We start from the raw sequence: 24,369 nt of genomic DNA, 5'->3' as shown, positions 1-24,369 counted from the left end.
TGACCACGCTATCACAATTAGCTACAATGAAACAATAGGGTGATGTTGGGTGAGGTTAGTCGCTGGATAAATGAGCAAAAATACCAAACAAACCAAACGGAATAAACGGGGAGGATGTAGGATTATGTGTTTTAACGGTACTGGAAGAACTTACCTATCCGCTGCGTGCGATTTGGACTCGCCCCGGCCATGTTCATCGAGTGGCTCAGATCGGAAATACTTTGACTAGCGCGTAGACCGGATCGGTAGCCGACCTGTAAATATTTCATGGTATGTTTTAGAGCGTTGCATTTTATACGATCATAAACGTGATAGAACGTTTATTTGTTAGAGGAGAAATATTTCATCTGATAGTATTTAAATCGACATTAAAAGCAATTAGTGTCTGATTGCTACATCAATAGATGTGTTAACAACAAATCATTAAAAAGCATTAAATTTGAATTATTTAAGTTTAGAGGAGTCATACTTGAACTGTAAAAACATATAAATTTCTACGGTAGAAAATGGAGAGAGAAAATATCAGTTTCCATACAAACAAAAGTAAGGATATGGATTTTTAACAAATTCGTGATTGAATTAATAATTGTCAATAATCTTTACGAGTATTTATTCTCATTAGCTTCATTTAGCTTAAAAGTTTTGCAATAAAAACTAATTTTGCTTTTGACTAAGCTGCGTATACTCTTATACTTGTTTCATAGAGGGTGTACTGGTATCTCTACACATTGAATGTTTAATATCTCAAATGTTTATCTTTACTAGAATAACGCAAACAGAGAAAGCATCAAATATCACATTCTCTCAAAAATCTCAATCCTTCTCATTGATTACTTTCAACGATACGTAAGTTTAAAGCGAAACAAACAAAAATACTTCGCCAGCTGAAAGATAGCATGTCGACCAACACGACACGTGTAGGAGGACATTTGCAAACTGCAACCGGAATGGATTAATTATGGAACGAACGCCCAGTGAGCTTCGCGTTCAACTGCCGTGGTGACGGTTCGGCCTAGGTCGGTTACTTTGATTGATGGCGTTTTGATGGCTTTCTGGGTGGACAGGGACATGTCCTAAAGTGGACAACAGTAACGTTATTCGCTTGAGTCGGCTGGGTATTAGGCAAAAGTATTAGCATATTGTGGAAGCAGTGGTTTGATATTGCAAGTCAGTTTTTGCAGCTAACGAAAGCAAATTGAAATGTATCCACACTGTAACAAGCTGCTTTCAATCAATCACTATTCTTTTTTGTAACAAAATGAGTGCTTTACACAAGGACAGTCGAATAACACAAACGCTCCACGTAAAGACACATAAAGTGATACATTTTGTGACACACAAAGCGAACATTTGAAAATTATATCATTGAGAAAAAACTGTAAATGACGTGTAACCACAACATTAAAAGGGGTTTAAAGAAATGTTAAAAATTGTCTCCATTAAAGCACGTGCGCATTGCAAATGAGTGAGCTAATTTTGATGATAGAAAGTTCCAATTAGTTAGATTAACAAAAAGAAAATGCAACACTTATCTCACCTTCAAATGAGCAAGATTAAATGGGGATTTAACCTCACGCATATTATGAAACATTATCCCCTAGAAAATATAGTTTTGACCATAAGGAGTTAAAAAATGAGCATATTCAGTAGGATGAAAACTAAGACAAAGAAACAGACACACATGATAAATTCAAACGGAAAACGATACACACAAAATGCGAGCAAATGGATAATAATTTTATGATGTAGGAATATTTTGACCATTTTGAAGGAAACCGCTAAAAATAATAAATAAAAAGCCATAACACTAACAAGGAATATCTTTGAAAGGGATGAAAATTATGGCAAATTTGATGGGTTGTTCAGGGCCGATTGGTACTCTCCATACTCACATTCTCCAGCTTTGCCTTGGCTTCGTTGATCACCTTCATTAGCTCTTCCTTTTTGTTGTTGGCAAACGATTTCGATATGCTGGTGGTGATTTTTGAATCGTTGTTGTGCTTCGCACTCATGCTCTTCCGTGCTTGCGCTGCAGAGAGTTAGAAGGAAAATTAGATATCCATCCGGCATGTTGGCAACATCGCTGCTGTCTGAAACTACTTACAACGCTCTCGGTCGGACAAACTGCCAGGGCCATCGAGGACAGCTTGCAGGAAAGTGGAAGACGATTGCTGCGGGATGCTTTCCGAACTACCACCGAGAGTGGAGGCAAGCGATCGATCCGCGTTGTCACCGCTCGGAGTTGATCCTTCGTCTTCGTCATCGGACGTGCCGGTACCCGTACCGGATGCTGCACTTTGCATCTGAAACTGGGCTGCTATGCTGAGGCCTTGCTTTTCCAGCTTCTGCCTTCGAATTGACTTACGCAGCTCATTCGTGTCAACATCGTTGATTTTGAAGTCGCTGTCGATGGATAGAAAAAGAGAAGAAGTGTATTAAATATTGTTTAACACCTTCCTGGTTGGCCATCGGCTTGACACTTACGTTGGAGTAGACGGTGCAGCTGATGGGTAGTAAACCATGCCATGATCCGAGCTCGTCCGTTCGCCGTCGGAAATGTCTTCAACATCTCCGTCGTGTTCGGTGTTCGATTCCGAATTCAAACTATTCAGGGCCTTGGTTTCCGTGATCTTCTTGTGCAGAAACGAGCTCAGATCGGGACGTCGGTTCTCTCGCCCGCTGTCGATGGAGCTGTCTTCGCTGAGGTAGGCATTGCTGTAGACATCCTTTGAACCGCTGCTATTGTACCCGGACGTCGGTGTGTTTGTGGCCGGTGGATGCGTGTTCTGCGACGGTTGACCGATGGATTGGGAGGTTGGCGTCATGGGCTGACGTTCTTTGAATGAAGAACTGAGAGGACTCGATTCGACCATGTTCAACACATCGAGTGGATCATCCAACACGCCACCGACACCCTTCTGACCCCAGCGACCGCGCGGTTTGGGTGCCATTCCGCCGAAGTTGCTGCCACCTTGGCTAGGGCTGCTACCGAGAACAGGCGAATTTGACTGCAGATCCTCAGAGGGCTTCCGTTTGGCCCACTGCGGCAATTGACCGACGTCGGAAAAGCGATACCCGGGCGTGACTGGAACGTCTTCGAGCGAGAAATTGCTGTTTGGAGGAGAACCAAACTCTGCAGCGCTCATCGAGGCACTGTTCGGTACCGCCGTCGGTTGTGGATGATTGAGAATGGCATCAGTAAACGGGTTGGTAGGTTGGAGCGTTCGCGGAATCGGTTGATGGCCGGAACGTAGAGCTTGCTGCGATAAGCGGGCTTGCATTGTAACGATCATATCGTGGGGCACTTGCCAGATGAACACACATCCATCACCACTAGCTGAGATGAGATATTTGCAGTCGTTGGTAAACTTTAACCCCGTCACCAGCTCGCTGTGGCCGTACATTCGTGCCATACATTCGTTCGAGTAGTAATCGTACACGCTAAGCGTCTTGTCCGTGCAGGATGTCGCGATGTAGATGCCACTCAGATCCAGGCTCACCTTGATGAGACTGCCCTCGTCCGAATGTGAACCCTTAAAAGTCTTCGTATGCTTCGCATTTTGCGTGCTGTACACGCGAATGTTACGATCCTGGCAGGCGGTTAGGATGTGCTTGCTGTTGCTGTCCACCTCCATGTCGTAGAGTGTGTTCTTGCCCGAGCAATTGTTACCACGCAGAAACACGTTGTTCTGGTAGTTACGGAAGATGATGGATTTATCCGCGCCACACGACACCATCTGGAACTGCTTGCCGGCGCCAATGAACCGCACCGAAGTAATGCTGCTCGAGTGATCGTCCAGTGTCTGCAGAATCCGATAGTTGGCCTCGCAGTCGAAGATGTGTATCAGTCGATCGCGACTCGCGCTGGCCAACAGCCGCCGGTCGATGCGTTCGTTCGTGTACTCCAGACACAAAACCTCCGAATCGTGCGCTTCGATGGTCGTGATGAGCTTCAGGTTGCTGAGATTGTAGATTCGAATGTTACCGCTTCGGTCACCCGTCGCCAGCTGCCGGCTGTCCGGGCTGATCTTGATACACCGAACACCGTTGCGGCCATCGTAGCTGGAGTTTTTCTCCGTGCTGTGGATCGGGTTGTCCGTGTCCTTGATGAAGTTAAGCTCATCGTCGATGTACAGCACCTTGAGCAGCTCCTTGCTGTAGATATTCTTCCGATACACCTCGTTCGCCTCGCAGCTGTCCACGTCCCACACGCGAATCGTGTCGTCTGACGAGCAGGTCATGAAGCAATCCGAAGGCAACGTGTCGCCCCCGTTAGCACTGTGCTGGAGCTGCTGGTAGCTGAATGGCACTGTTTCCACGCCCCAGATGCAGGCGGAGTGGTACAGGAAGGATTGACTTTTACCCACTCGCCGGATGTCCCGCAGGTCCCAGATGTACAGACTGTGGTCGTTGTACACGCACGTCACCTTCGAGCGGACGTCGTCGTACACGATGGCGATGGTGTCGGGATACTTGGCGCTCTGGGGCACCGCCATCATGTGGTTAATGTGTACTCCTTGCGCGACATCCACGCCCAGAAAGTGCGTTCTCGGAAGGGTGGTGATGTACTCGAGAGTTTCGGCATTGAATACCCTGCAACAGATGGAGAAAAATAGTGGACATATGTTTTAAATTTGCTATCATTCTGTCGCTGATTGACTGTGAGAAAACTTACCTAACGATGGCATCGGCACATCCGACGAGAATGTACTTCGTGCTGGCTACCATGCAATTTGCCGCGTTGGTCCGGCACATCACCCATTTATCCAGTAGTCGGCGCGCGTTGAACTCCACCAAATGGCCGTTCCGCGTGATGGCATAAGTACTCTCGGCCATCTCGCCTTTACCACACGCGACCGCACAGAAGTCGTTGTTGCGCAGCTCTCCCAGGATGGCACTGCGTCCCATCAGTGGGATCGGTTCCTTGTACTTCCGGCTGCCCTCGAGGTACCAGTACTTCACGTGTCGGTTGCCCACGGTTACGAAGTAGTTGCCGTCCTCGCTGAAGCTGACCGCCACCACCTTGGCCGTGACCTTGTTCGAGGCGATCTTCAGATTCGCCTTCCAGTCGAACACGTTCACGATGTTGTCATGTTGCGATCCGACCGACACCAGGTACTTGCCCGTGGGCGAGAAGGCCACACAGCTGACCGCGTATTTGTGACCGGAGAACTCCGCCACGATGCTACCGGCGGTTCCATTTTCGAGTGATCCACTCCCACCGGTCCCGGATGCGTCCAGATCCCACACCTTGATGGAGGGATTGTGGCCACACTCGCCCGTGGCCAGATACCGACCGCACTCCGAGTACGCTACGGCTGTGATGGCTTTTTTCGTTGTATTTAGCAGGAAGTTCTGGGACATCTTTTTGGAGTTGAACAGTACCACCGTGCATCTGTATAGAGATTGGGAGGAGGAAACAATAACCATTAATTAATCATTTTTGCAATGAAAAGATGATATTGTTTATTAGCTTTAAACGGAACATTTTAAAGTATTTAGGAATAATATTCTGCTTCAACGCGAGCGAACCAGATCGCATTCAACAGCATCTCTCTTTACCGCTCTTCCATTCCACATTAATTAAGCGTTAAAGAAGAGGAAGTCTTTCTTACTCTCTGTATTGTAGTTAAAAGCGGATAATAAAGACTATTGTTGTAATTAAAAAGCAATTCATGAAGAATCACCGTGAGAGGGTGAGAGCATTGCAATCAGCCAAAAACCTCCCCCACTGGTAACAATGACAAAATTCGTCCGCCAAAAGCTTTATTCGGGAAAAGCTCAATTTAGCTCCACTTTCGATGAGTTGAGAAATCACGTCGAGGCTGTCGGAAAACCACGCGAAATAAAACAATCGAAATCTACTTAGGTCTTTTAAACAGCGAAAGAGCCGGGGTCAAACTAGGGTAGCGGCACGGACCAATGCAAATTGAACGGTTTGCCATCGGGTGCCCTAGTCTTTCGAGCATTTTGAGCGGGTCTGTTGATTACTTGGTCTTGTTGACCACCTTACCTTGGCAACACACCGGCGGTGACTTTGGAGCTGTTGCGAAACAAACGAACTCCCTGCCGTTCGGTTTGCAACATCGGCAACAAAACGAGTGCTCCCGCAGTGGTTCCTTCTTCTGTTTGTTTTACCGGATTCGGGCACAGAGTGTACAATTTCGGTGGTAGTTTGTGCATGAGGGCATTGGACCATCATCAACGAAATTTCCACGCGTCCATTAACGAGCATTAACACATTCTGCGGCACTAGCTGTCCACTGGCGACTTCCCGTGGAGGTAACGGAACGGGCAAATAGTGCAACACCCCAACGTATAAGCAGCTTTGTGTGAGGTGAGATATTAATATCTGCCACAATGCACAATAGACGGCTACGTCGTTTTCCTCTTCGTCGGGTAAATATCTGCATCCGAAAGCGGAGGCATAAATAGACGCAAGCGTTCCGCGATCGCTTTGGTTAGGTTGAGCCACCTAGTTAGCATGTAGCCTTTTAAGGGTCTCTTACGCAACCATTCGCTTGATCAGCTGTCGATGGTTGCTCCTTCGAATCGGTCATTCAGTACAACAGTGGTCCCCCACACAAGACCGTGGCTCGATGCGCAGTTGAACGCGTTCAACCCGTGAGGACCGTACCGTTTTGTGGAAGAAAAATCGTGCGTATAACCATTGAACATCAACGTGCTTAAAGCTCTTAAAGGGTCACGATATATGCGTGATTTAGGAAAACACACTACCCAGAAACCTACGGCAATACGGGGTACAAAACCCGTGTAGGTGGCCTTTTGACTCCTTCTTCACGCAACAGCACGTCTGTCTATTGATTTCTCTCGGATACTAAAATACACACGCACGAACGTCACTTCGTCTCGCGCTAGTTCTGCGTTTTTATCCAATATTTGTGTGACTGTCATAAGCGCAAACGAAGGGAAAAAAATACATCTTGTCTACCAGCATGTTAGGCTATCGGTTAATCTTCAGCTCATCGAACATTGTGTTCGAGCATTAGCGAGGTGGTTGTTTATCCTCGGTGTATTTATTTTGCTCCAACAGCGACGCGTGGTCGCAAAGATACACCCCAGCGTGCGTGGTCACTATTGTCTAAATTTTGTTTTGCTTGAAGGTTTTGTTATCTACACGTCTATGATGGTTTGCAATCTCAAACGAGTTGGGGCACTTCAGATGCAAATATGCTAGCCTACGCACCCGTTCGGACATTTATTCCGTTTAATATGTTAAAAAAAATCATCCCCAGTAGTATGCGTGGACCCAAATTTTGAGAGTACATCTGGGCGTTCGTGGTCCGACTGGGTTGAATTAATTGTGTGTTGTTGTCTCTGCTTCAGCTTGGAACGTTATTTGAAGCATGAAATATTCACCTATTGGTATTCGCTGGCCAACTGGAGGACTGTCAGTTCGAAGACGGTGTTTGCATTTTATTGAGAGGATGTAAAATTTACGACATTCTTTAGAGTCCAGTTGGATTAGTCGATGGTGACAAAACAAAGCTTATGAGATAGTATCGCATGTGGGCGCGCTGTTGATGAACAAACGCTATATGCATCCGTTACGGTGGATTAACGTCCTCACTTATTAGCTATCGTCGGTCGCCAGATTGAAATATATTGATAGAAACGGTCCCTTTGGCAAATGGCTTATGGGGCGTTCAGTAGAAACTGAAATTTGAAACAATTTTCCATTTACATTTCGTGCTGGTGGACAAACCTTTGGGAGCATCATAAACGGCAGCAGTTGATTGAGTCATTAACATTGCCGTATCGAATTGCAAACTTTGTATTAATTTATTCAAACTTTTGAGTGGTTTTTAATTTAATGAGATAAAAAAACACACTTATTAGATACTTTATTTTGTACAGTAGTTTATAAGCCATGTATTAGCATAACAAACTATCAAAATCTAGAATTTCATATTTTCAAGCATCTTAAACTTTACCGGAAGACCGTTTATCTGAATATTTTGTTTTTAACAACACATTCTATTACTAATTGAGCGATAATCCTCCACAAGCAAACCGCATTCGATTGTGGAAGTTTAAACCGAGTATGCGAATATTAACAGTTGACTTTAAGGCCAGGAGCTTAGGGATATACTTCCATCATCAGCTCATTGATCGGGATAGCTTGCTTGGGTTTCACACGCGGGTTCGGTATTCGATACCGAAACTGCTGGCCGGTTCCGCTTTCCGATCCACCGATCCGGCGAATTAAGGTTACGGTGTTTCTAAACCGGCCCGTGATGTTCGAACTGACGCTCACGTTCGTGAACTGGCAGTCGATGAAAAATGCTAACGCAACGCCGTGAAAAACTTCCACCAAATTCAAGCCCAACGCAGCTACGCATGTTGGCTAGTATGTTGTGTTTTTATAAGTTTTTCATTGAAAGATAATTAAATTTTATCATGGGTTGCACATGACATATATAGCAACAAACTTTATATGAAAAATATCATTCTTTAATAGTATTGTGTAATATCAGTAATGTAAAATTAAATGTGTGGTAAATATAATATTACAAAATGAACTTACCCTGCCGGATACGCCAACACGCCGGTTGTGGAGGAGACATCGAGCCCTGCGCTGCTGCATACTGTTAATCCTAGGATTTTCTTCAATTTTATCTGCAAAGACAAAAAATGCGACACCACCATCGTTAAAACAGATGAACTTTGAGCGGTAGGTTGAGGAATTTCGTTCTCCATCGAGCCCAGGAGGAGACACCAACATCGATATCTTTAGTGCTCTTGCCGCGCACGTCAAATGGATAAGTTATCTTTTTCTGTCTAGCACAGGGACTCTGTTGATAAGAGTTCACACCATTTTAACAACTAAGGAAAGCAAACAAACCAAGCGCACGATCGTCGTCTGTTAAACGTCAACAAAGGAGGAAGCTGCTTCGTTATTAGCAAGTTTTCACCCAACTCCCATCCAACAACACTTCATTTTTCGAAAGGTCACCGTCGCTCTGCTGCCTAATCGTCACGAGGTCAATGGCAAGATGAGTTATTATTTTAGCGCAGGAGTTAAAATAAAATCAGTTATATTGCCAAATGAGCGCATGAACGTGCCGCCATTGGGCAACGAGAAACGGCCGCCGATTGAGCGTTGCTAATGGAATGGGAGAGTTCGTTTGGGGGAAGGAAAAAAAAAGCCCACCATTAACACGGCTGCCGTATGATTGCTCATTCACGTCGGCGGCGTCGGCTCTCATTGATTGGAAATGAAGCGTGCAAATATGATGTCTGACGCTATGCACGCTGTGCAAAAGGTAATACGTTGCATAGCGTGAATTAATTTAACGTTTTTCTTCCCAAAAAAAAGAACAGATTGCAAAATTGTTTTTAACAATAGCAGCAACAATTGGCTATTTTGCTAAAAAAAAGATGGCTAACATTTGTGTAATTTAGTTTTTTTTTATTCATTTTTAACGTTCATAAATTTGTAGAATTCGCCTTCGATGGCTCTGACTAGTCAAATAAATTTTCGAACAAAATGTTTATGAATGGAATCATTCAAACCAAACAGAAACGATAGCTTACTCGCATATGCTGATTCGATCGAGGATCACCTGAGAGCATTGAGGAAAATAATTTGGTAAAAAGCGAAATTGAAAATTTTCCACTGCACCCCCCCCCATTGTAGGTCCATCGTACACTTCGGACAGGTTTGCCTTTACTCAACTGCCGCCCTACATAAAAGGGCTCTCCGGCGGCCACGAGAGGAAACCGGGGCCGGTAAAAGTTCGATCGAGAGCTTTTCCTCCCGTAGGGTTTTCGTGTGCGGTAGAAAGTGTTCCTCGGCGCGCCACGCTAGTGTACATTCGAAGGTATCCGCATATTGCAAGCGAAATAGAAAGAGATTTCCGTTGTTTGCAGACCTTAATTCAACCGCCCCAGGGAGTGGGTTTTTGTGTGTGGATCGCGCTTGGTTTAAATTTCGCAATAAAAAAGTGCTCCACAACCAAGAAATGCATGAGCACGGAGTAGGGTACGTGCATTAATCGTACCCCAAAAACTGCTACCTAAAGCCATACAATGGGGCTGGGTGGTTTAGCCCTAACATATGCATATTCGAATAGCCGCAAACTTTCAATGGCACCAAATGTTCCAGCGCACGAGCTATTTCCAGTGCAGTGTATTTTATCCGCCCTAGAGCACCGATGCACTATGCTGGTTTTGGTGGAATTTAACTCGAAGGCAGCAAAAATGAGGCATTATTTCGATACAACGACAAGGTGCGTCAGGTCACGCCACGGTACGCGTTTCTCGCTGGTAGAAGAGGGCTGACAGAACGGGCCTGCAGTATACCTTGCCGTAAAAGACCTCCTGTCTGTCGGTTACAGACTGCCTGACGAAAAGGTCATGGGAAAAGTGGCCTACAACTAAACTAACTTTAGTGTCTGCAGCCATTTCAATGAAGGTTCCCACTTCCAGCGTAAACTTGCCGTGGCGGAAAAGCCCGTCGTTGCAAATTGAAAACTTTTTACATGATGCTGCATGCGGTTCACGGGCAAAAGGGCTCGCGAGTAATCAAATGAAGTGTTTCACGTTGTGTTACAATGTTTCGATGCACTTGTATTAGAAAATTGCTACAGGGTAATTGAGTATTGAGTATAATGAGAGTTGCCCTTTTGATTAAAAAAGTTAAACCCTCCTCAAACTTATTCTATTCTATTGAAATAAAAGGTTGGGATTAAACCATTATTATCAATCGACTTTGACTCAGGCCTGTATTCCTAAAAGCACGAGGGTTTGTTTTGGATTTTTGCCAATTCATTTTCCGCAATAGCTATGCAAATAACATCCGGTTCAATAACCTTCTCTTCCTTTCAGCAGACAAAAAAAAGAACATACCGCGTTTGGGAAGCATTGGATCCATTTTCGTAGTCCGTAGCTTTTAACGATATGCTTCAGTGACAGTTGCTAATTTGCAGAATGGATTTACCGTCAAGTCCGAGAAAAAAAACGGACTTCGGGTCTTTACTTCGGTAAATTATTGCAAAATTTTCACAACCAACCCGGGGAGGTTTCAGTGACGAAAATGAATGAAATGAGCGATTTTCCCACCCGTTTTGAGCAGATAAAATATATCATGCTTTCAGAGGCGTTCGGTGATTTTTATTATAGACATCTCGCGCACATCCAAACCACCGGGTTTCAAAGATTCGAAGTGTGCAATTAGTTTCGTTAGCTTCTCGAAATCGGTCTACGTTTCGAAATAAAAAAAAACCGACAACAAATTAATGAAAATAAAAAGGAGAAATATCCCAAGATAGGAAGTACGAACCGCTAGGGGGTTTATTATATTCGTTTCGGGCAGGTCGCCGGTGAATGAAATTTACTTTCACGCACGGGTGCACTTTTTGTCTTTTGGGAGAATTCGCTTTCAAAGCACCGGATGAAAATGAAATCCGCCCACCGGGCAACGGGTAAAGAAAAGAAATCCCATTAGTTAAGTGATGGAAAGCCCTGAGTACTTTTAGCTTAACACGATCTAGAGTTGTTATGTTAACTGTTTTTATTAATAAAGAATATATAGTCACAATAATCACAATTCAAAGTCATTCCTTTCAATATAAGTTCAACAATTGTACAATATTTCATTATTTAAAGTAATTTATCCGTTTTTCTTGAACGATTTCATGTTTTCCATGAATATTTCGGGGCTCTGATGTCAAAGAACGAAGAAAAACTTTTCTCTAGCGATATGATGCCGACGGTGCGCTGCTATGCTTATTTTATGCGCCATCTACCCACCACAATTGTCCTCCACTCGTATGCCTCAAGGTCATCTCGCCGTGGGAAAAAGAAGGAAAAAAATCGCCTCCTTTACGTAAACAGACTTGCGAAACACGCATGCAAAAACAAGCTAAACACATTGATGTTTAACGAGGCAGGGAAAAATATGTTGATCTTTCGCATTGCTTTCCAAACACGGTTATTTATATTTCGTTTCATTCAACGCCCGGGATTAGGTTGGCCAGCACCCTTCGGCGGGAGACCTTCTGCTTGAGAAAGCGCCCCTTTTTTTTTTCTTTTCATTGCATCCAGGAAGTGGGTCATCCGGTGCAGCGAGATATTGCACCCACCGGCGCGGATTGATGGCGGTACTGGCGCAAAGGCGCAACGAGAATCGAACACGCCACCCTCGTTAACCGCGCCCGAGGACCATCGTTACACTCATCACGATCATCATCATCATCATCATCTGGTGATCGATCGATCGAGACGGACGACACGTTTTCTCCCGCCCAGTGGGTGGCTGGCTGCGTAACAAGGATGAAGCGAAGGGACCGACCGAGTTGGATTTTGTAATGCAAGCCGACTAACTGGCCGCCGCTGTCCAGCAAATACTAGGCCACACTGATCGTAACTGAAGCGCAATCGATGAGCCACATCACGTCGGTTTCTCCGATGGCCCCTGGGGCCGGGTAATCCGATACGAGCCGGAAGATATGATGTTTCCTTCACTGCTGCTGCTGCTGTTGCTGCTGGAGAGATGTGGCACGTGTGAGGTTGAGGCGATCTACGCCTGCTGGGAGGCCGTTTTTGCTCGAGAGTAGCCACGGATCTGCTGCTACTAATTGAATCGCCCCTGGAAAACGAACGTCCACACACGCCAACAGAAGGGTCTTCGGTCTCGATCACCATCTTTGGTTACGGTTGCAGTTACGGCGGCAGTTTGTTGCGAACAAAGCGAACATTGCGCGTCTTGACGAGCCGTCACACACGCCAGCAAGCATCTTATTCCTGCTTCACGTGGATGAAGTGTGCTTTGGTCCAACTTCTTGCCCCTATTGGGCTGGAACGGCTTCCCTCGGTTGGCCTCCAGAACGAGTCGGAACCTCGCCCGCCACTCCAGGTTGAGTTGATTGTGTCATAAAGCGGGGATTAATTATTCGCGACACCTTTACCCACGAGACACTCGAAGGGCGAGATGCATTGCGTCGATGTTGTGCGGCCTCCCGTGCGTCTAGGTCGGGACAGCCTTCGGTAGAATTTTCCGCCCACCATTCGCATTCCAGCTGATGTTTATTGGATTGACACACGCGGGGCTGTCTGTGGAAGGGAGCTACTGACAGTCGAAGGGATGTTTATGACCGTGATTTTCTGCAGCCCTCCTGAGATTCCTCCTGAGGCGACACTAATTTCTGCTACTTCACTGCTTACGCACGATAGCGTGTTTAATGGTTTACGAGGTTGTTGAACATTTCAATTGCCAATTGCAGCGCCACCGTGGCGCGGATAATTTTTATGAAATATGACCTTTTCTCGTTTTTGACGCGTGGGGACTACTTTTTACTACCAACTTGCTGCTGTTGCTTGCGGATGTAAGAGGATTATCATGAAGTCATCAAAGACATTTAGCTAAAACAAATTGCACCGTTCGCGGGGCCTGGTGAAAAACACTCATCGTTAAGCTGACCAAAATTTAAATTTAGCTGTCGTTCTGCTAAAAAAAAAATTAAAATGCAATAATCCCTAGGACTTTCCTTGACCTATTTAAAGCCGAATGCAAATGAAAAGTATGTTAATGACTTAAAAAAGACTTTTTTTTATTGATGCTATATCTCTTTAACAGATCTCTTTTCAGTCTGTAAAAAGATATATAAAATCTTAAATTTGATCTCACATTTTTTTTCGTTAACTGCAGTTTTGGATATAGTTGCACCAATTTACGATAAATACTTTTTACAATTGCGCTTACATCCGGCGAAGCAAATGTGCGTGCACAGGCGTGCTAGCCCGCCCATTACATTCTCCCTCCAAAGGACCGAAAAGCAGGGTGCACACCTGATTAAAAGCTCATTACATTTCATGGCCAATGCCGATGGCGCCCATTTAAGCCAACGCCGTTGTTCCCAAGCCCGAGCCGAAATCCATTCGCCGGAAGTAAGCACAGCACGCATATGCACGGCGTGCACATATTTGAATATGCAGTTGCAATCGTGAATCGTGCTGCATCGTTGCCCTTCCATTCCATCTCTTGCTGGTTTATTCCGCTGGTCGAAACAAGCGCGCGCACGAGCAGAAGTACACACAAATATTAAATAGCGTGCGAGGCAGGTTGAGTACGAGCTACCGAATTAATACCGACCACAGGGAGTAAAAGGAAGTGCGATTCCTCGAGCAGATAGCCAGAAGATGAGCAATAAACCTTTCTACACCAATCTACTCCGACGCAGTTCGTGCGTTTCAGATTTGCTACGGTTTCTTCCTGTTTCATCGCGAAAATGCTTCCTCGAAAGCAACCGACCATCCCCCACAGCACAGGTGGCTCTCAGAGGTCCCCCGCTTGGCTTCCTTCTGCGGTAGAACAGGTCGAAATAAATCATTTCAAGCGCTTGCTTCACGACGCGTGTCCATAACGATCGACGACCCGGGCGTCTCGAGTATCACACCAATGCGCAATGGGACGATTAAACATGCACGAACTATCTCGAGCAACGCCAAACGCCAAGATCGTTTCTGTTTCCTTCAGAGCCAGGGTTTCACCCTGTGCTTATGATTAATTGCTCTGCCGCGAATCATCGACAAGGAATCGGCAAATTCGTCCTACGCAAACTACGTCTTTGGGATCGACATTGAAGACGTGCTCGGGCACGTATGTAAAACACTTGTTCGAGGAAATATGCCTTGTCGCCCGCGCGGTAGGCATTTTCGATGAAATATGTATCACCTTTTTTTTAGATTTCATTTGTCAGGCGAGATTTGCATTCCCGGGCGCGATAAATATGATCCATCGTCATGTTGAATTATGAGCTAGATGAATTAAAATCATATTAAAGCACAAAGGCGATCTTTTCTCAGTTAGGCAGCGGAGAAGCCACCGTGCTGATTTTCCCGTTTTTTGTCTGTTTAAAAATACAACGACCGTTGGAGTTTAAGGTGGTTCTGGCCGCGATGCGTAGGATTTGTGCCATTCGGGAGAACTGATCGAAGCTGCCGATGGCTTCCGGAGGTGGTTTATGAGATTTTTCTCGCTCGAATAGAACGGCAAAAAAAAACAACAATGAAACGTACGTGTAGGTCGTGTAATGGAATTTCCGGATGCTTGAATCGCGTTGTAAAAACTATTCGCTAAATCGATGGGAATTATTCGATTCGAGGGGGATGAGTCTGCTTAACCTACACACTACATTTTTTACATCGACAGAAATGCTTCATTGAAATAAAGGTTCTCTAATAAACCTGATGCAACGATCGATATAACAGTCAGTTGTTATGCGATATTGAAAACTTTATGTTTGAATGATAATTTATATTGATTTTTTTAAGTTTGCTGCACTCTCTGGCACCCTAACTAATTTTTCACACAATCACAGCAGCTGACAGGAACTTCATACGTTTTGAAGTAACTCTTCATATATGGGTAAGAGATGAAGCCCGTGTAATTACAAACAACACGCACTCCTCTAAGCCTCTGTCAAAGGGCAACACAAACATAAATCATACAAGGAGTGAATAATTAAGTTCCCTTGTTTCTTGCCATCAACTCATGCACTAGGACGAGGCAACTTTCTTCTACTGCGTTTACACTTTTCACCTTTCACGAACACTTGCTGGAGTCTGGGATAAGATGAACGGCCAAGATTGTCCAGGAAACGAAAGGTAAAAGCGAAGAAATAAGTCAAAACGCTAATAGCACTGCATGCCGCATTCGTACGGTGCAGTGTCATTTTTCCACCAGCACCAAAAAGCATCCCGATGATTCATTGACGCTCTCCAAACACAGCCCATAATGAAGACAGTGCCTATGGTCGATCCCATCTAGAGCCACTTTGGGGGCGAAGAGAAAGATATTTTCCCAACTTCCGCTCTTTCATTAGCGAACGCGTGGAAGATGGGGAGAAGTTTTATCCGACAAAAAGCTCATACGGCGGCTTTGGCACAGTGAAATAATCATTACGCCTAATTGAGTTTGCTTAGCGCTTTGAAATCGACCACCACCTGCGGATGAGCGGAAGGAACCTTGCATGTGCCAATGTTTGAGAAGTGCATCGACTTTGGCTTCGTATGAAAAGTGAAACGTTTTCCCGCGCTTGTGAGCGAGATCGAGAAGGGCCGAAGAAGGTGCATGGCCGTAATCGGACTTTTCGCCAGAGTTGAAAGCCACCAAGTGCCGACCAGCACTTCCGGGAACGCATGTGTGTTCTGTCAGCTGGCAGCAGAGGTGGCACCATCAGTAAAGTGAACTTTTTCTGCAACAACCATCTTCACGTGCGTTCGACAGTTCCCTTTGCGGAAAAGAAAAAGCAGGAAGTGGTCGCAAAGATTAGGACCGCTGCAAATGAGCGCTGCGAAACAGGAAAACCATCGTCCTCGAGTGACGATTTAACCAAACCGCCATGAAGCACTGGGCAAATCGAATTATAGCCACGGCGGGACGCGGTACACGCCACAAGACATCCACTTAATAAACCGAAAGACCTCTGACCCTTTACTGGCAGCACCCGCGAGGTCGATGGCTTCCGAGTGGACCAAGAAAAAGGCATAGCAAAAGATTAGGAAACGCCGGCAGCCTGACAGGACGGACGGAAGTAGTAAAGCGGCCATAATAATCAAATTATGGCATGGCGGAACGTACCCGGTGCGACAGGTCCACCCGGGACCTGGGTGTTCAGGTGGTTGAAATGGAATTGGGTTCGCTTGCAATTTTGCCTTTCTCTTTACCTTTCCATATTTCGAGTACAGAGACATAACCCTCGAAGAGGATTTCTTAATTCCACAATCCAAAAAGTGACACCTGGTGATGATGGATTTTTTTGCACCTTCTCTTTACCGTAACACATTCAAAATTGGAGGATAAATTCAAGCGTCAATGAATGGTACAGCAAAATGAATTCGTAACACTCCGAGAACGTGTGTGAGCGGTGATCGAAGTAGTATCTCCGAATACTACTGACCTAACCTCCAAGCAAGCACCTCCGCTGGATTCTGAAAACCCACAGGCGTTGTGAGCTAGCACGGGACTGGAGCGTAAAATTGTGTGTGATTTTTTGTGGCTTTGTTTTTATATGAAATTTATCGACCATCGTTGTTGTACCACACCGTACCGGGCAGTGGTCAATAGGCACATAAATTAAATATTGATGCAATTTAGACCCCCACACACGCATCTCGCTGGCCGCGAAACTGGGCAATGGCGTCGCAGAATCGACATCACTTCTTGTCGCGTGGAAGGCAAATTGTGGGCACATCGATGGAAGCAACAAAAAAACGGCAGAACAAGCGTAAAAACGAGAAAAGGAAGCAGAGACTTTTTTCCCCATTTTTACCGTGGGCGCTACGTTACTATTTCTGCGCCGAACTGACCGCCACGATCGAATCGATTGAGGCTAGAGCGCACACAATATAAATGTCAGAATGCTGTCTACTTTAACGCAACAAAAGAACATGCTAATCGAATGCACGGTATCGGAATTGTGCGATTCGAAAATCATGTCATATTTAAAAGAGGTTTGGTTTATTTAAAATGTTTTTAAAAGGCAGTTTGAAGAAACTGCAACTGGAACTACCAAGCAATACCCTACAATGGATGAATTATTTATCGTTTTATCATTGCACTTTTTTTTCTGCAAATTTTATCCTTCATTGAATTTTTTCAGAGCCTTAGCAATGACTTACACTCTTTACGGAAGGAATACGATAATCAGAGCAATGACACTCAATTAGCTTTCCCTTTTAGGGTGTAGCATTCACGGCATTAATTTTAATACGGTTGAGATTTTTCACTTTTGGAAGTATACTTTTCACTTCGCTTTCTAGTAGTGCTCAATAACGAAAACTTACCCAAGAATACGTCTTCCAGGGCAGCTGTTTGGAACGAGCCAACAAGGTAGAGAGAGAATCGTATCTTCGTAAAGCAGCCTGCTCAAAAGCGAACAATTCGTGCCATGATAAGGTAAAAAGGTACAAGAAAATCGTTCATATTTTTTTGTTGAAACTCAATTCAATGGAGTAGAAGTTTTATCGTCAATTTTTATTCAAGTTTTCCCAAGCACTCTATGGCATCGCTGGCTCGCGTAACGAGGACAAAGGCAAATGAACGAAGCCTTCGGGAAATCGATACAAAATAAAATACCAAGAATGAGGACAACAGCACACTGATACAAGCATCGCATAAAAAACAACCCGAGCATGGCGAAACTGAGACGAAAATTCATACAAAAAATAAAACAAAAACAAGGAGCAAGTGGTTCATGAAAAGTGTGAACCAGAACTATCTTTTGCCGATGACAGGCAACCCAACCGAAGCGAACAGCAGTTCCAGTAATAAAGAGGCAATTTTACCGAGATTTGGAACGTGCTTCGTGGTTGATCCCAAAATGAATTGAATCGCTTGCTTGAAAGGAAAAAAGCTCAAATTTAGTGTAGAACATTTCAAAGTTGAACATTCGGAGCATAATTTAGTGGTGCTTCGATCTGGAGAGTTTTGTAACTCTTTTGGATACCTTGAAGAATGTTTAAGAAACGCAATCGATTTCTCGAGCTTTTTTGCTGGTAAATTGGTGAACGACACCGAGTGTGTTGGTTATGCATTTTCACCGGTAATCAAGCGTGCGGCTGGTGAATGCATTTCCTGCTGCCGAATGCACCAAATCGAACTTTTTCGCCAGCTGTGAGACGGGTGCGTCTGAAGCAACGGTACCGTATAATATGTTTATTAGTTTTTTTGCGACCGGGCTCGGTCGTTCGCTTCGTAAAACCAACTCCGTCCCGCCTGGTGGACACCCGCACACCAGGCGCACACGGGACAGAGAGAAGACAAAAAAACGAAGAAGAAGACAGAAAACACACCACCAACGGAATAGGGGTAAAGTAGCTAACCAACCGTTAGCAAAGGGTCGTTACGCATAGCATACCGTTTTTCGTCGCTGCGAGACGCTTTCAACGCTTTCGCGCAAGCTTCGAACGATTTGCATAAGCTTACGGTACCCCTCTGCTGCTTCTCACCCATGCTTTCCGACAACCAACTGTTCCTTCATCATGCACCCACCACCCCACACAGGCGACGTTATAGTTATGCTCTTCCATTGCCGTGGCTACGTGGCTTTAGCGAAACGACCATTCGAGCGCACCATTTTCAGCCGTACCGTTCCGTTGGGGTTGCGGGTCGTCGTTGTGTGAGCTTCTTCCCGAGAGCTCACTTCCTATGCGCCACAGGAAATCCATCAAAGACAGTCGCTTTTCGTTCGCTGACTCGCGTATTTTTCCACCCCATCCTCGCACGTTTGATGAAACGGAACGGAACCGAGCGGCGGTGCAAAAGCGCACCCTGTGACATGATAACGCGCGCGAAAGCTCCCTGGGCGTGCATTTTCAAGTAGCAGCAGAACCTCACTGTTGCAATAGGAAAAGGCAAACGTCTCGACTTGCTCGCTGGCACTAAACGCGGAAGCCTAATTTAAATTCTACGTAACGCGTTGTTCGCCTGTTGGACACTCGACAAGACGCTTTGAAGATTTGTCTAGCTGGGTTGGTATCATTTCAGTTACAGGAATTTTCTATGATTGCTACATTCCTTGCAAGGTTCCTTTTCCAGCGCTGGTTCGTATACGGGTAATAAAATTCTCATGACAGTTTCGTGTCAAATTAAGCTATCGTAGGATTTTGTAGAGTAGGGATTTATTCTAGGATCAGTGATGGTGTTAGGATGGATGATTTTAAACAACGATTTTGTCATTCGAGGAAATATTAAAAATATGCTAATTTCCACAGGAAGAACATTAAAACTCTACGACTTGAGCATGAGTTGCATCGATCGTTTTGCACGAAATATAATGACGCTTAACATTCAAAGACAACCGAGCACACTCGCAAACGAGCAGAGGCATACTGTGTTGCTAGCCTTTAAATTGCGATTCTAACCGGTAGCACACTATTTCAGTGTGGCACACGTCCGCTATTAGCTTAGAAAACGTGATACGTGAGCAAATTTGATGCGAACGGGTGGTTCTCGGGAAGTCTATGACGGAATGAAATAATGTTACATAAATGTCATGCAGCTAGTTCAAGGTTATTTCATTGCGAAACGATGTTTGTGAGGAACAAAAATACACTAAAAATTGAGCTTCCTTAATTCAGATTTCAGTCTGTTCATTTACATTCCAAAGATACACTATGAACGTAACCCATCGCATCTGTTTTCCTCATAGTGGGAACATCCAATTCCACTAGCGATCAATCAACTCCCTCCGGAGCCGTCTCTAGCCGCCAATGAAGCAGCATAAATCTACTTGTTTTGATCGCATAAAAACATCACATCAAACCAAACTTGGATCGATCGATAGCACTCGCACATGATGGGATGGAAAAATCGTGTTACTATCTGACAGCGTCATCTTCGTGGGAATAATCACAGCAATTATAGCGAGATGTGACCGATCGTTCCTCAAGGCATTCGTGATCGCCACAAAAGTATGCACACATGTATCGTCGAGTGCAACACGTGGGTTTCGTTTTACTATTCACGAGAGTATGCTGCAGTGGAAATTGTTACAAAAAGCCTCTTTTTAGTTAGTCGTACTTAGAGAACAGGTCAACCTGTTAAGCGATGATTTATAGAATTCTAAATCGTAATTCGTGTGATTTGGATTGCATATCAACACTGAACCAATGTAAAGGAGAAGTGCAACAATCGTAAAGCAAAAATATCGCACATTACGATACTGCGCATTAGCATGAGCGCAAAACATTAGCACGCCCTCGAGCTAGGACTTTTATCTTTGTGAAAAAGCAAAAAAAACACCCCTTACATGAAGATGCATATCAAAGTTACCTTGTTTTCACAACGTGCCTGTGTGTAGCGTATGTCGCCGTATGAATGACATCTATTGATTCTACTGACACTGGTGCGGCTAGATTGTGCGGAAAGAAGGCGCCTCCCTGGATGCCCTCGATCTCCTTCGGCCCTTGGCCTCATCCGACGGTCGCAAGTTGTGCTTTTTGAATCACTTTCCAAATGGAAGACGACGCCGTCTCGCGAGGCTGTGGCGCGGGTATTTACATGCGAATGAGTTCATTAAGGGGAGCTAATGATGGCCGTTTACATGGTCCGTTCTCGAGCTGCGGACGGATTCGAGATCCAAGTTTACGAGCTGAACCGTGAATAAAAGCTACATCACTGTGAGCTGCTGTGGCGCATCGTTAGGGAGGCTTTAACTGCATGTAGGAAGCATTTTGACAGCCTATCGCCTCATTTCGAGTGAAACGTTGGAAAATTCGGGCAAGATTTAGTGCACCGTTTACCCGTTTGATGTACGATCTTACTGATGCACCTACCGTCCATTCAGTGGGTCGTTCCGGTGCACTGAAAACGACCCAAAACGCGACCATATGGTCAGGAAATAATAATAAAAATCTCAAACGGGTGCTGCAGGTGGAAGGCATACGCACAAGTCCGTAGCAAGAGAAACGACGGTGCGATGTAAATATTCCATTAGACTTGGGTTATTTCTACAACCAACAGCGAGCTAGGACTAGCTTATCTCTCAGCTTGGTTGGATATTGTTTACACACTCTGAGCTGTAGGCACAGGTTTCTCAGCAAACGCAAGCTTGGGTTGTAGTGCTCTTTTACATCGACACACCTTCACCTTCGTGGGCCTCCTTGGCCGAGAGGCTGGGCCAGAGGATGACATAATTCTTTCCTCGCGCATCACACCGTTTGCCGTGTTGCTCCGTATATGGTGGACGTTGTCGGTGGTGGGTATCATCGTCATCGGCGAAGTTGTTACTGAGACGACCGGGTTGTGGGGGTTTTGTTTCGCAAATCGCTAACATACACCACCACGAGGGACGCACACGTACGGTGATTTAAAACCCTGAGTCGCTGAGAACCATAAAATTTGCCCGATCATGACCGAACCGGTCCAGGCGGCTATCGGTACAAATTAGCACCGGTGAGAAGTTTCCGATTCATTATGATACATAAATATCGCTTAATGATTTATTATCACAACAGGTACAAATTTGAAATAATATCGTAGTTTAAATTTATAGCGGATTTTTAAAGCTAACCACTGCATAAAAAGTGATTTAGTGGAGTTGTTTTTTTATGAATACTAAATAAAAACAGTTGTGTTGTAGAAAACTACTAAAAATCATATTTTGTTGCATTACTTCTCACTCAACCAACAAAAATTAGGTTTATCAGGTTTGGCAGTCAAATTAGTAGCTTCAATCGAATGATCAATTTTTAAAAAGGGTTTACATTTTTATTAAACAATCGTCACTTTCACAAAGCATTGCGTTGTTTCATATAAAAATCCTTGAAGCAAAAGAAGCCTTCACAGTGAACCAGTCGGCATGGAAGCCTTCATACCAAATGCCTTCAAAATAAATGCATCAAATTCCGCCCGAAACCACCCTCGACAACCGTGTGAAACACGTTCGATCAGAAACAAAATTGCGAATCTACCGGCCAACCTTTCGTTTGACGTGTTGCAGCAGCGTATTGCTTCAAACGCCACACCTTTGGAGACGTGCGGTTCTAAAAGCTCGCGTTTTCTCTCCCTCTCTCTCTCTGTTTCTCGTCACTACTGCTCACCTCACAGCCACATCATGCAGCGGAACCTCAACTGCTAACTGTGAAGCTATAATTTAGAGCAATTTCACCGCCAGCCGGCAATTAATGCGCCCCTATTACCGTGAAGGACGACGGATGAAAGGGATGATCGAGCGGGTGCGCACAGTTGCTTACTAATGCAAAATCACTAAGCGGTTTCGCTTATGATCTCCTGGTCGGTTGATGAAGAGGAAAAAAACACGGTAGCATGGAGAAAACCGAGAGCGAACGATAGAAGAATGCGGGCGAATTCTCCAGCGTGCAGCGTTTTAATCACTCCAAACCGGTGCTGGCTCCAGTTAGTTCATCCATAAATTGAATCATTCACAACGCGATTTAAATACCATTTTCGTTGCATTTTGCGTTGTTGAAAATGAAAGCTCATGTTCGCTTGATCCATTAGAAGTAGGTGGATCGCATGCGATATTCAACTCCCTCGCGAGAGCTCAAAACCCGAGATAGAGCGATCAAGAGCAGTAATCCAGCGAGGGGTTTTTTTTATGGATCAAATGCGGTGCCAAAAGTCACACTGTCATCGAAAGTCCGCTGGGGGACTTTCCATTGGACAGATAAAACCGCATTTGAGCCACCAAAAGTGTGCACTCCGCTAGTGATTGACAGTCGTCGGCGGCGCCCGTTTGTGGTCGGCGTCGGATGGAAGTCGTAAATTTTAACACAAAAACCCGTGAAAAACGGTCACACCATGTAAGTGATGGTCACGACGTCGAGACCGGACATCAGGGCGAGATAGATCCGACCACTATCCCGCCGTTTCTGTCAACCGGCGACAGAATGCAACATATTTCGCTTAATGTAAACGCCCCTAGGGATGCATGAGTCGCTGACAGAGTGAGATGATGGGGTGACCACTCACTTTCGGCTATCTACTTGCGCAGCTGCCCACGATACTAGTTGGAAGAGGGATTCATTTTCCTTCACAGCGCGTGTGTGTGTATGTGTGTCTCGCACCTATCAGCACCCCCGGCGAGTGTGTCGTGAGCGCTCAATAATGACACCCGAGATGCACCCCCATGGGCTAGGGCGAGCTGTAGGGCGAACACACGAATGAGCGGCGTTATTAGTGCCGACGGTGAAACAGAGACTTTCACCGGACAAACACAGAGACATCGAAAGGGAATATGCATGCCCCCACAGCGAAATGTTTCGAAAATTGCTCCGAAATAGAATGGTGCCCGAGGGTGGTGTGGGTCGACGTCGAAACACACCCTTTCCAGCCACGTGGGGGATGGTTGGAGACTTCCTCCATCGGTTCCCTTCTCTTCAGGGAGAAAGTACGGACGGAAGCATAAAAGCCTTCCTTTTTTTTCGTTGGTCTCTCCCTTCTGCTGCGGTCACATGAGGCACGAGATTTCCTCTCTAAAAACAAGCATATGCTGCTGCGCTTTCCGATCACCAGAATCAACCCCCAGCAAGCTCGTTGTTATGTCAACGGGACGACAGACACACCATAATCACCACACACACACAGCGAGCACGTATACTAACCTGATAGGCGGCCACCTCGTCGCTGTTGTAGATATGCAGCGGAGGTGACGAATTTCTCGGCGCAAACATTGTGAACGGCGATGAATTTGCGTTTCTACTTCGTTTTCGTTCCCACTTTTTCTCTCATTTACACGCACGCAAACGAATAATACGTAATCGCACAGAATATACGATAACCCTCAGAGAAGGCGCTTCGTAGTCAGCAATGCTGACGCGTTTTGTCGAATGACGTTTGTTGAATTGGTTTCAGATTTTCGCAATTATCCGTACAGTTAT

At 45.2% G+C, this 24,369-nt stretch overlaps 1 protein-coding gene across 1 annotated transcript in view; it reads right to left on the bottom strand.

Annotated features, from left to right (window-relative positions):
• Positions 1 to 24,369, bottom strand: part of LOC128722930 (uncharacterized) — a 58,032-nt gene that overhangs the window by 6,832 nt on the left and 26,831 nt on the right. Inside the window, exons 2-8 of the mRNA XM_053816623.1 lie at positions 8,549 to 8,640; positions 4,676 to 5,395; positions 2,485 to 4,593; positions 2,105 to 2,403; positions 1,893 to 2,029; positions 1,538 to 1,597; positions 155 to 254 (exon numbers count right to left, since the gene is read on the bottom strand). Of these exons, the coding sequence (XP_053672598.1) occupies positions 155 to 254; positions 1,538 to 1,597; positions 1,893 to 2,029; positions 2,105 to 2,403; positions 2,485 to 4,593; positions 4,676 to 5,395; positions 8,549 to 8,640 (3,517 nt within the window). The remainder of the gene's footprint in view (positions 1 to 154; positions 255 to 1,537; positions 1,598 to 1,892; positions 2,030 to 2,104; positions 2,404 to 2,484; positions 4,594 to 4,675; positions 5,396 to 8,548; positions 8,641 to 24,369) is intronic.

This window comes from Anopheles nili, chromosome 3, assembly GCF_943737925.1.
Source record: "Anopheles nili chromosome 3, idAnoNiliSN_F5_01, whole genome shotgun sequence".
Taxonomy (NCBI): domain Eukaryota; kingdom Metazoa; phylum Arthropoda; class Insecta; order Diptera; family Culicidae; genus Anopheles; species Anopheles nili.
The sequence above is the reverse complement of the archived record's forward strand: the minus strand, read 5'-3'. Positions and strand labels throughout refer to the sequence as shown.